The sequence below is a fragment of the Somniosus microcephalus genome, chromosome 21, assembly GCF_052327205.1.
Source record: "Somniosus microcephalus isolate GS21.2 chromosome 21, FLI_Smic_1.0, whole genome shotgun sequence".
Lineage (NCBI taxonomy): Eukaryota > Metazoa > Chordata > Chondrichthyes > Squaliformes > Somniosidae > Somniosus > Somniosus microcephalus.
In genome coordinates, this window is record NC_141007.1 from 18,968,157 (window position 1) to 18,980,647 (window position 12,491).

The following is a 12,491-nucleotide window of genomic DNA, read 5'->3' on the forward strand; positions in this document are numbered from 1 at the left end:
GGACTAGCAGACACGTTAAGGGACAAGTTTGTGTGTGGGCTACAAAGTGAAGGAACCCAGAAACGGCTTCTATCAGAAAAGGACCTTACGCTGGACAAAGCTTTCAGTATGGCAGTATCACACGAAGCAGCCGCAAGGGGCGCTGCAGAGATACAACGGAGACCGCAAGAATATGGCACCAATGAAATGTCCTATGGAACAGGAAAGTGCTATCGCTGCGGCAGAACAACACATGACCAGAAAGATTGTTGGTTCAAGGACCAAGTGTGCAGACAGTGTGGGAAAGCAGGACACATAGCAAGAGTCTGCAGGTCTGGGAAGAAAACCAATAGTAAGCAATCTCCACAGGAGAAGTACAAAAAGGTACACCAGGTGATGGACAGTGGTTCAGATGAACAGAAAATGATACAGACTCCGGAAGCAAGGAGCTGGGTTGTCTGAAACTACATAAGGTAACCGAAATGGAGGATCACCAGACTATCTGGGTTACACTCAAGAAAGACGGAGTCCAAGTAGAAATGGAATTGGACACAGGGTCAGCTCTAACAGTCATAAATCAAAGAGACTACAAGCGGCTATTTTCACACATACCCTTGAAAGCTACAGAGATTGTCTTGAAGACGTATACGGGGCAAAAAAGTCTACCCCAAAGGAAAAATAAGGGTGAAAGTGACATATAAAGGCCAGAAAATACCTAAAATGGATATATATGTATTGCCAAATGGAGGACCACCCGTCTAGGACGTGAATGGATCCGGAAGATACAATTAGATTGGCATTCCATACAGGCACTGAAGGTTGAGGCCAAAAAGGATGACGACGTCACACCTGGACGACTGTCAAAAATGCTAACTGACACAAAAGAAGTGTTCCAGGAGGGACTAGGAACACTAAAAGGAATAACAGCAATGATTAAAATAGAGGAAAATGCAAGCCCAAAGTTTCTGAAGGCCAGACCAGTGCCTTATGCGATCAGACCAGCTGTTGAAGCAGAGCTGGAAGGGTTGGAACGTTCAGGAGTACGGTCCAAAGTGGACTGGAGCGAGTGGGCTACACCCATCATTCCTGTAATGAAGAGGTCGTTGAGTAATACGCCTGGGGAACCAAAGAAGGTCCGCATCTGTGGGGATTTTAAGGTGACAGTGAACCCAGTCCTTCACACGGTGCAATATCCACTTCCACGAATTGAGGATATTTTCGCCTCGCTATCTGGAGGTAAACGCTTCACCAAAGTTGATCTAGCCCAGGCGTACTTGCAAATGGAGGTAGAAGAAGCTTCGAAACATTACCTTACGATCAACACTCATAAAGGTCTCTATCAATACAACCGGCTGGTGTTTGGAGTAGCCTCGGCTCCGGCTATCTGGCAAAGGGCGATGGATCAGGTCCTGCAAGGGATTCCAGGGACCCAGTGTTATTTGGACGACATCTTGGTCACGGGCGAAAACGACGGTGATCACCTCGCCAACTTAGAGAAGGTGCTCACCAGATTAAAGGAGTATGGGCTACGAGCTAATCGCCACAAGCGCGAGTTTTTCCAGAAACAGATCTCATATTGTGGCCACGTCATCGATGAAGAGGGGTTACATAAGTCCCCTGACAAGATTGAGGCAGTAGTCAAGGCTCCAGCACCAGAAAATGTGCCACAACTGAGGTCGTTCCTCGGGCTGGTAAACTACTACCACAGGTTCTTACCAAATTTGTCTACGGTATTACACCCGCTGAACACCCTACTGCAAACAGGGGTACCATGGAAGTGGGATGACAAACGTAGATGAGCTTTCCAGAAGTGTAAAGAATTGATCACATCAAAAGAGGTGTTGGCCCATTTCAACCCAGCACTACCAATTCGTTTGGCATGTGATGCATCACCCTACGGTATTGGAGCGGTGCTGTCACACAAATTCCCAGACGGGTTGGAGAGGCCAGTAGCCTTTACGTCTCAGTCACTAACCTCAGCCGAGTGCAACTACGCCCAGATTGACAGGGAGGCCCTCAGCCTAGTATGGGGAGTAAAAAAATTCAACCACTATCTGCATGGGCAGAAGTTTACCTTGCTGACTGACCACCAACCACTTGTCTCCATCTTTAATCCTAAGAAGGGCGTTCCAGTGATGACTGCACAGCGGTTACAAAGATGGTCCCTGTTTCTAGGGGCGAATCAATATGAAATAGAATATAAAGGCACGAAACAGCATGGGAACGCTGATGGGCTATCGCGCCTGCCACTGCCTACTGTGGAGGAAGCACCAGCAGTGGACCCTATTGAGATATTTTATTCGTCAATAATTGAACGATTGCCAGTAACAAACGCGGATATAGAGAAGGAGACCCGCAATGATCCGACGCTGTCACGGGTATATGAATTGACGGTGAGGGGATGGCCAACACATGGCGACTCACTGTTGCCAGCATTCTCATCCAGAAGAGAACAGCTGTCAGTATGCCAGGGGACAGTGATGTGTGGATCCAGAGTGGTGATTCCACCCAAGTTAAGGGAGAGAGTGCTAAATGAGCTACATGAAGGTCATCTGGGGGGAGTGAAAATGCAAAGCCTTGCTAGGGCTTATGTGTGGTGGCCGGGAATCGATCAACAAATCGAAGACCTAACTAAGAGCTGCTTAGGATGCCAGAAGGTCCAAAATGCACCACCACATGCCCCTCTACACCCATGGGAGTGGCCCTCCTCTCCATGGCAATGGGTGCATATTGATTTCGCTGGTCCATTCATGGACTCAATGTTCTTAATAGCAGTGGATGCTCATTCAAAGTGGCCTGAGGTGATAAAGATGTCTTCAACCACTACAGAGAAAACGATTGCAGTCCTACGGACCATATTTGCCAGAAACGGTTTGCCAGAGCAGAATTGCTCTGATAATGGACCACAGTTTGTGTCCGACGAGTTCCAAAAATTCATGAAAAGGAATGGGGTAAGGCATCCGCCCCGTATCACCCAGCCACAAATGGATTGGCTGAGAGGTTCGTACAAACCTTTAAGAAGGCGATAAAGGCCATGTGCGACGATGAAATTCCACTACAGCATAAGATGGACAATTTCTTATTAGCCTACCGAAACACGACATATGCAGTTACCAACCAGACCCCGGCCATGATGTTCTTTAACCGAAGGTTGAGATCTCGTCTGGACTTGCTCAGACCAAATATGCGAAGAAATGTTGAGGACAAACAATTCCAGCACATCAATGAGAAGCCGACAAGGAGCTTCAATGTAGGGCAACCAGTCTTGGCCCGTGACTATCGAACAGAGAAGTGGCAACCCGGAACGATATGTACAAGGCAGGGGCCATTAATGTACACAGTGGATGTCGGGGAGAACATTGTGAGACGCCACGTCGATCAGATCTTAGCGTCACAGGAACGCGTCAACCCCATGTCTCGAGTACCTGGGGTTGAACCCGACATACCGGTAGCCTCTACTTCAGACCCAGTAGCAGTGGACCCCGATGGACTACCCAATAAAAAGGGGTCAGAATCGCCTCTGCACCAAGAACAAGAACCTCTGGAAAGGTGCTATCCCGAAAGGGTCAGGAAGCCACCCCAAAGACTGAATCTATAAATGGACTTTTGTTGTTTAATGTACATGTTAAAAATGTTAATTGTTATTTGAATATTAAGGGGTATTACTGATCTAAAAGGGGAGGAATTGTAGTGTATGTGCCTTTAAGTCAGAACTACTTTTACAGCTCCTGTATACTATAGTACCGGCAGTGACCACACCGGTATATAAGCTTTGCGCATGCCTCTGTACCACCAGTCTAGAGATTACCCTCCTCCAGTAAAGACCTGTTATTTGTTAATGTACAGCATCCGTGGGATTATTTATCCACTGAACCACGGATCCAACAACAGGTATAAGGTTTCTAATCAGACATTTTTATGTAATACTTTGATTTTATATTATTTAACTTAATGGCAATTTGGGAAGCAGAGAAGTAGAGTTGGTTGGAGAATAGGAATTTCTCTGCAGTACAGACTGAGTAGCTGGGAGATGCAATATGAGGTGCTAGAGCATCACTGCTGGTAGGAGGGTATAATTACAGCATGTAAAGTTTACATTGGCAATTTCCATTAGAAATGGGGACATGGGAATTTATAATGGCAAAGAAGACACAAATGTGTGACAACAGGAAGTAAGGTTTTGTACACAGAAAGTGAGCACAGACAAAAGATTTTTAATGTATTATAGAAGATGAGAATATATTTACAAAACATGACCTGTGTTTCTGGAGGTAGAGCTTTTCTATATTGACTCCATTGGATCCAATTTTGGACACTGGAATATCCAAGCTTGTAGTCTGAATGGACTCTGGTGGGATCATTTCCTGAGTTTACGTTGCTGGCAGGAGCCTCGCCTCAGGAAGTTGCAGGCCGTACAGAGGCAGCATAGTTGCCCTCTTCAGAATTAGGGCCGCACTTTGAGTTGGCTTGAGGAGCTGTGAGCCAATCCCATTGTCAGTGTAACCACGGAAACACTGTCACGTGGCCTGATTACGTAAGAACATAAGAAATAAGAGCAGGAGTAGGCCATACGGCCCCTCGAGCCTGCTCCGCCATTCAATAAGATCATGGCTGATCATCGACCTCAACTCCACTTTCCCGCCCAATCTCCATATCCCTTGATTTCCCTAGAGTCCAAAACTCTATCGTTCTCAGCCTTGAATATACTCAAAGACTCAGCATTCACAGCCCTCTGGGGCAGAGAATTCCAAAGATTCACAACCCTCTGAGTGAAGAAATTCTTCCTCATCTCAGTCTTAAATGGCCGACCCCTTATCCTAAGACTATGCCGCCTAGTTCTAGACTCTCCAGCCAGGGGAAACAACCTCTCGGCATCTACCCTGTCAATCCCCTTCAGAATCTTGTATGTTTCAATGAGATCACCTCTCATTCTTCTAAACTCCAGAGAGTATAGGCCCATTCTACACAATCTCTCATCACAGCCCTCTCATCCCAGGAATCAATCTAGTGAACCTTTGTTGCACCGCCTCCAAGGCAAGTATATCCTTCCTCAGATAAGGAGGCCAAAACTGTGCACAGTACTTCAGGTGTGGTCTCATCAAAGCCCTGTACAATTGTAGCAAGACTTCCTTACTCTTATACTCCAACCCCCTTGCAATAAAGGCCAGCATGCCATTTGCCTTCCTTATTGCTTGGTGTCCCTGCATGCTAGCTTTCTGTGTTTCTTGCACAAGGACACCCAAATCTCTCTGAACACCAACATTTGAAAGTTTCTCACCATTTAAAAAAATATTCTGTTTTTCTATTCTTCCTACCAAAGTGAATAACCTCACATTTCCCTACATTAATCTGACCTGCCCACGTAACAACTGTCAGTCACCGCATTCCAAACAAATTCATTGCGCGCAAAGCATTTTTGAGACATTTCTGAGAGATGTGATAAGGCATTGTCCTTTCTTTCATACCAAAAAATACAGGACGGGCTGTTAGGAAAGCCTACAGTCTGAATACTCAATGGATGCCATGCAGCATGTATTGATCTATGGTTGACAGGCATTTACTTTGCTTTAAGAACCAGCACGGTGCTGCAGGAGTACCAGAAACTCCAATAAAAGATCTTGTTCCTGATTATACTCTGTGTATAATAGTGCAGACGTCATTCAGTTGGAGTGGGCCTGCATTCCTTTGTAAGTAATAAATACTCACATTTATACAGTGCCTCCTATGTCAAAACATACAGAATGAATTCCTTTTATTAAGGGCAATGACTGTTGCTATGGAGGCAATGCGATATACCCATTTCCTGTTTAAAATCCTGCAGCCTGCTGCAAATACCTCAAGAAGGCCCATGGCCCATTCATGGGTGGGAGGGTTTCTGGTGGCTGTTCGCTATGTTGCACACTCCCCACATTATTCTCTTATTTCTCTTCCTAACCTGATTCGAGAGGCAGCACGGTGGCATAGAGGGCAGCACGGTGGCATAGTGGTTAGCACTGTTGTCTCACAGCGCCAGGGACCCGGGTTCGAATCTGGCCTCGGGTGACTGTCTGTGTGGAGTTTGTACATTCTCCCCGTGTTTGCGTGGGTTTCCTCCGGGTGCTCTGGTTTCCTCCCACAGTCCAAAGATGTGCGGGTTAGGTTGATTGGCTATGATAAATTAACCCTTAGTGTTAGGGGGATTAAATACGTGGGGTTACGGGGATAGGGTGGGATATGTGTTGGTGTAGGGGTTACGGGGATCGGGTGGGATATGTGTCGGTGCAGGCTCGATGGGCCGAAATGGCCTCTATCCGCACTGTGGGGTTTCTGTGATTCTGTGATTGCCCCTCCACAGACTTATCTAACTCTCTAACATACTGAATGTCTGGGCCTAGATTCCCCCAACACCCCCTCCCCCCCTCACCCCCACCAACCCCATTCATCGCCAACAGTGCAAAAAAACTCATGTATCCAAAAAAGTTAAAATTGGACCCAAGGTTCCTCAGGTCGAATGGCATGCATGTAAACGATGGGTCAGTGAATAAAATTATCCACTTTATTCTTTTCTCGCTCCAGGTACCAAAATGGCCTTGAAGTTCCTGAGGAAGAAGACGACCAAACTGAAGAGCTTCCTCAGAGAGTACAGCATCTCCCTCTATCTGTCAGCTTCACCCTTCATCATTGACATGTTTGGGATAGCCTTTGAAACCGATGAGTATTATGTGTTTGCCCAGGAATATGCGACTGCGGGGGACCTGTTTGACATCATTCCTCCCCAGGTACACAACACCTTCATCAGCAATCAGACACCAAACAATGTTGTACCTTCTCTGTCGCTTCCTTTACTTCTTTTGGCCATTTTCTGCTATCCAGTTATCTACTTTGTGCAAGACTCGTTCATTTATAAACTCATGGTTAAAAATAAGTGTATGAGGGTTTTCTTTAAATTAAGGTAAAATGGAGAATCATTGCTTGAAATCTGTTATCTCGTTATACTTAAGTTTGAAGACTTGTTATGTTATACCCAGGTCACCCATTCCCATTAGTCCTAAGTCTGAATTCCTCTATTCCGCTATTCCTGAATTTCAGGCCTTCCATCCCATTATCCCTAAGTTTGAGGTTCTCCATCCCATTTTTCTTGGGTTTATGATCCTCCAATCTAACATCTAGTTTTTAGAATTGTCCATTCCACCTTCCTTAATTTGAGGTCTCCATCCCACTATCGCTGGTTTGGAATTCCTTCATCCCACCATCATTAGGTTTCAAGTTCTCTTTTCCACGCTCCCTGGACTCAAGACTCTCCATCTCACTAGCTCTGGGCCTCCATCTCATTATCCTTGGATTTGGGGTCCTCCAACCCATTAGTGTTAGGTTTGAGGTCCTACATCCCAATGTTCCTGTGTCTGAAGTCACGTGTAGTTGATGAGGAGTACAATATTGGTAACATATGCTTTATTGTTTTCTCACAAAGGTTGGCCTTCCTGAACAGATTGCCAAGCGCTGTGTGCACCAAGTTGCCTTAGCTCTGGACTATCTTCACAGCAGGAAGCTGGTTCACCGTGACATCAAACCAGAGAACATCCTCATCTTTGACAAGGAGTGCCGCAAGGTTAAACTGTCTGATTTTGGGATGACTCGTCGGGCTGGCACTCCTGTCAAGCGGGTGAGTGGTACCATCCCTTACACTGCCCCAGAGCTCTGCGATGCCTCCAAACATGAGGGCTTCTCAGTGGATTACAGCATTGATGTCTGGGCTTTTGGGGTGCTGCTCTTCTGCATGCTCACAGGAAATTTCCCCTGGGAGAAAGCCCTACTTTCAGACTCTTTCTACGATGAGTTTGTGAGATGGCAGAAGCGCAGAGGATCCAGCGTGCCATCACAATGGAGGCGGTTCACCGACGATGCTCTCCGCATGTTCCGGAAACTTCTGCCTGTTGAACCAGAGAGGAGATGCTCTGTCAAGGAGATCTTCAGGTACCTGAGTTATCGGTGGATGCTGGACACAGATTGTAGCAATAGCATTGCTGATGTGAGCTCGTCCTCTGAAGAAGACCTGGTGGCCAGGATGAAGCAACAGAGCCTGTCCCCTGTGTGCAATGTTGGCAAGAACACCATTGCCGTGGAAACGCCATCCTCACGCTTCTCCTCCATGACAACATCTAGCTCCCTCTCATCTACCAGCAGCTACGAGAGAGTATCGAGGGAGAGCAGCAACACCAGGATTCCGGTTGCCACACCCATTGAGATCTGCGTCTAGATTACACTGTACTGTGTCCAAGATGTGGGCGGCTTTAAATGTGATAGGAAACGTGTTTTAAAGAGTAACAAACTTATTATTACCGAAGGAAATGGTCGTTTGTTGCTTCTGGAGTCAACGCGAACTGCCGACTGGGGCTCAGACTCAGACTTCCAGTGGGGCTTTGTGTCAGACATGGCTCTTCGGAGCCTTCACCCTAAGCTGATTCTTACCAGTTGTGACTGAGTTGCTTTGTGTCTTTGGGCCATTCAAAGTGAGAGGTGCCATGGCGTGGCACTTGGCCCAGTCCTAACACTTTTAAAGCAATATGCTCAATTCGTGTTGACGCAATGGGTGGACAGCAAGAGAGGAAGCAGCACAACGGTCCCAAGAACTGGGCACAACCGTAGCGAGGATCTCGACCGATTAGGATCGGTTCCTGTGCAAGGATCCGTTTTTTTTATTATATGTTAAGAGCGAAAGTTAAGGGTATTGCCCAATGATCAAGTTGTGGCAGCTGCTACTGTTCAGATGACTTTCTTCCTAAGGGCTGGGTAGTGTTCACCGGGAGGGGTGATCACTCGGCACAAGTCTTCATTATTTACACTAGCCTTTCACTAATATGACTGTGACTTCCCGTATCAGATCATGCTAATTTGTTCTTTCTGAATTTTAAAATGTCAACTTTAACCTTTTTTTCACCTTGCAGCCTTCAGCCTCTATCTACCCTTCCCCCTGGCACTGCCAGCATGTTAAGCTGCTAAATGTCCTAACATCTCATTTAATAACCAGTAATGGCCTGACTTTACAACACTATGAAGTCAATACTTATTGAACATAAACAAATAACATTTGAGATAATTGCTAGAATTACAGAAGTCAAGAGATCAATTAGCCCAGTGCAACAATCACAGGCAAAGGGATGTCCTCTTGTGACAATTTAAAAATAATTATTATTAGTGAAGCTCCAAAGTACTCAAATCTCCCCAAATATTTCCCCACCCACCGCCCCCCAACAACCCCCGTCGTCCAGGCATGAATGGCCTGTTTCTGTGCTGTATGTCTCTCTTTTGCATCACTGTGTGCTTGAGAAGGCTCGTTGCTGCATCGCCTCTCCTTCTGTGTCCCACTGTGACCATAACAGTGAGGCCTGAACAGGCTTGGTCCCTGCCCACCGTACCGGTTTCTGCTTCACCGCATCTGTAACAGTGAGGATTATGCTAGTGGTGAGCTCATGTGTAATCACCAGTGTCTGTGTTGGCCAGCTAACCCACTGGTTCACGGGGAGCTTATCTGTCGAGAGACCAGAAGATGGAGAAGGCTAGTTTGGAATAATGAGAAATGAATGCAGAAGACATTCGGTGCGTTTTGGGTTAAAGGGACAGGAGAAGGAGACTGCAATGAAACTCACTCAATTCAACAAGCACTTGCTCCACAAAATGTCCAAAAGAGTTGAGTCAACCCTCTGCTTTATGAAGCCCAGATGATGGGCGCCCTATATAGTCCACCCATTAAATGGCAGCCAACTCCAGATATAGTCTAAAGGGTGATTAACATGAGACTTCTCTGGTGGGGCATGTGATTTTATTATCTCTCTCAGACTCAATCACGTTTGGTGCATGGATTGTGGGTGAGGAGCACTGAGCTCAGACTATGGAGTGACACCTGCAGTTAGGAAATTCTCATTCATTGTTCTTCATGTGTTTTGGTCTGAAGGTGATGGAGTCTGGGAGATCTGGCTTTACATATCATTGTTACTGAGGCCAGAACAGCTTACAGGCATATGTGTAATTTTACAGTGGGTGGCGGCAAATGAGTTATGTGTCCAGTGTTAGTAAAGGGGTCTTAAAATGACACCCCCATTGTTGTTCTTGTGATGAAGCTCATTCTCTCAGCTGTGGGCAGTTGGCATGGTCCTTCTGGGACCAGTTGGCATTGTCAGTCAGTATCTTCCAGTCAGCCGATCCTCTTGCCTTCTGCCAAGCCGGCTAACGGGCACTGTGTACTTTTACATTAAACTTAACAAAAGGCCTGCCGGCCAATCAGATTGTTGAATATCAACTTTGCCTGCTGGGAAGGAATCCAGTTAACAGCGTAAAAAAAAAAACAGGATGAGGAAAGGCCATTGGGTCTATTGTATCTCAGGCCGCTAGAGCAAGAGTTAGCGAGCAGTAAAGACATCTACACGATCCGACTTGTAGCAACCATTTGAGGGGACAGTTGACCTTTTGGCATTACAGGAAACTTTGGTTTATCTGAGGTTGTGTGTCCGGAATACTCGATCTAACGGCAAAAATCAGGAGCCATTTTCTATAAGTTTTTTTAGTTCTCGTTCTTTTTTTTTCCCAGTCAGGCACTGCAAGGTCTGTAGCTATAGCAACAGCTTCAGCGAGAGACGCTTGCAGCTGCAGCCGACTCTTTAGAAGTTGTTGCTAAGCAACAGGGTTTGTTGTCAGATACGGAGATGAAAACCTCCGTATGCTTCAACATTAACTTTGTATGTCCGGCAGTTTTGATAGATCGGCAACACGCCGGTCCTGTCGGTGCCGGATATCACAAAGTTTCCTGTACAACACTTTACCATGCTTACAGTTGCTAGGCTGTTGCTATGGTTTTGACTTCTAGACTTAGAAATCCTGTTACCTATCAATAATTCCCCCCGCCACCTGCCCCGCATAAAACAAATATATTTAAGTTTGTGTATCTAACAGATCCACAATCCTGATGGATCTTCACTGTGCTTACAAAAAAAGTGTTTCTAATGTTAACATATGTGCAATACATTCTATATAGTACCACATATTTAACACATAATTTTACAATGGATTGTCATATCTATTTTTTTTATTGATCTGAATAATGAAAACATAGGGCTTTGAAACTGACGTCGTAAAGAGAGCTTTACACATTACTTGATGTGCTCTGCGTTTGTATTAATTGCACAAAGACTCTCGAGAGTGTCACTCAGCTGGAACTCTGTGAGGAGGGGCTGGAGGACAGGCCGGTCCAGCGAGGTTTGGTTTACGTGACCTTGGGGGTGATGGGCCTACAGTCCACTCTCTCTCCCTTTGCCGCCATCGCCCCATTTGAGCCCACCCATCAGCGAGAGGGCAGAGGGCAAAAGGACCAACGGACTGCTGCACAATCCTAAAAGAGAAATTTTAAAAGAAATAATTCTTGAACGAAAACGTCCAACGAAGACCAGTGGGCAAAAGCGGCGAGAACTTTGCAAAGACTATATTTGAACAGGGAATCTTAGTCGACTGATGCCATGCTTTGTGTTAATGAATGGCAGAGGTGCCAATCAACCTTGATGGTCAATGTCCGTCATCCCGCATTAGAAATGCACTCAATTGCTTCTTGTAGACAGTGCAAAACTCCCATAGAGCAGCGAGGACCTCCCACCGTAGACCCAGTCTCCAAGATGTAGTAGGGGCCATTAAGCCACCGAACCTAGTGTTTGAATTTCAGTGCAGTGGGTGTGTTTCTGTTCAAAACTCCTCGAAGTTTCGTTCCTCAGTGAATGGTGTGTGGTTTTAACTGTCTGTGGTTTGTGACAGCGATGCGTCCTTTTAGTATCCAGAGTTTTAGCTCTTAGCTAAAATGTTTCCTGAGCTCTTCCCGGAGCCGTACGATCGATTCAATGGTTGCAATACAATTTGTCTTCCTGTAAGACTTTCTTTATAATTTGATTAAAATTACCTAAAAACAACCTCCCCTTGGTCGAGTCCCTTTGATACAAAAAAGGAACAGAGTGCAGATGACATGACAGAAATAGGGAGAAAGCACAGTGCATGACAGAAATAGTGAGAGAGCACAGCCCATAACAGAAATAGGGAGAGAGCACAGTACATGACAGAAATAGTGACAGAGCACAGCCCATAACAGAAATAGGGAGAGAGCACAGTACATGACAGAATAGCGAGAGAGCACAGTGCTTGACAGGAATTGGGAGAGAGCACAGTACATGACAGAATAGGGAGAGAGCACAGTACATGACAGGAATAGGGAGAGAGCACAGTACATGACAGAATAGGGAGAGAGCACAGCCCATGACAGAAATAGGGAGAGAGCTCAGTGCATAACTGAAATAGGGAGAGAGCACAGTGCATGACAGAAATAGGGAGAGAGTACAGTGCATGACAGAAATAGGGAGAGAGCAAAGCCCATGACAGAAATAGGGAGAGAGCACAGTGCATGACAGAAATAGGGAGAGAGCACAGTACATGACAGAATTAGGGAGAGAGCACAGTACATGACAGAATAGGGAGAGAGCACAGTGCATGACAGAAATAGG

At 45.9% G+C, this 12,491-nt stretch overlaps 1 protein-coding gene across 2 annotated transcripts in view; it reads left to right on the forward strand.

Moving 5' to 3' along the window:
• The window catches only part of LOC147102633 (serine/threonine-protein kinase SBK1-like), a 35,564-nt gene extending 23,656 nt beyond the window's left edge, over nucleotides 1-11,908 (forward strand). The window contains exons 1-3 of one of the 2 annotated variants that reach the window (XM_085963312.1): nucleotides 5,474-5,666; nucleotides 6,535-6,737; nucleotides 7,430-11,908. In XM_085963312.1, coding sequence (XP_085819438.1) covers nucleotides 5,522-5,666; nucleotides 6,535-6,737; nucleotides 7,430-8,215 — 1,134 coding nt within the window. In that variant the 5' untranslated portion in view covers nucleotides 5,474-5,521 and the 3' untranslated portion in view covers nucleotides 8,216-11,908. Of the gene's footprint in view, nucleotides 1-5,473; nucleotides 5,667-6,534; nucleotides 6,738-7,429 lie in introns of those variants that run through there. The other variant, XM_085963311.1, reaches the window with a different exon arrangement.
• Nucleotides 11,909-12,491: the final 583 nt, after the last annotated feature.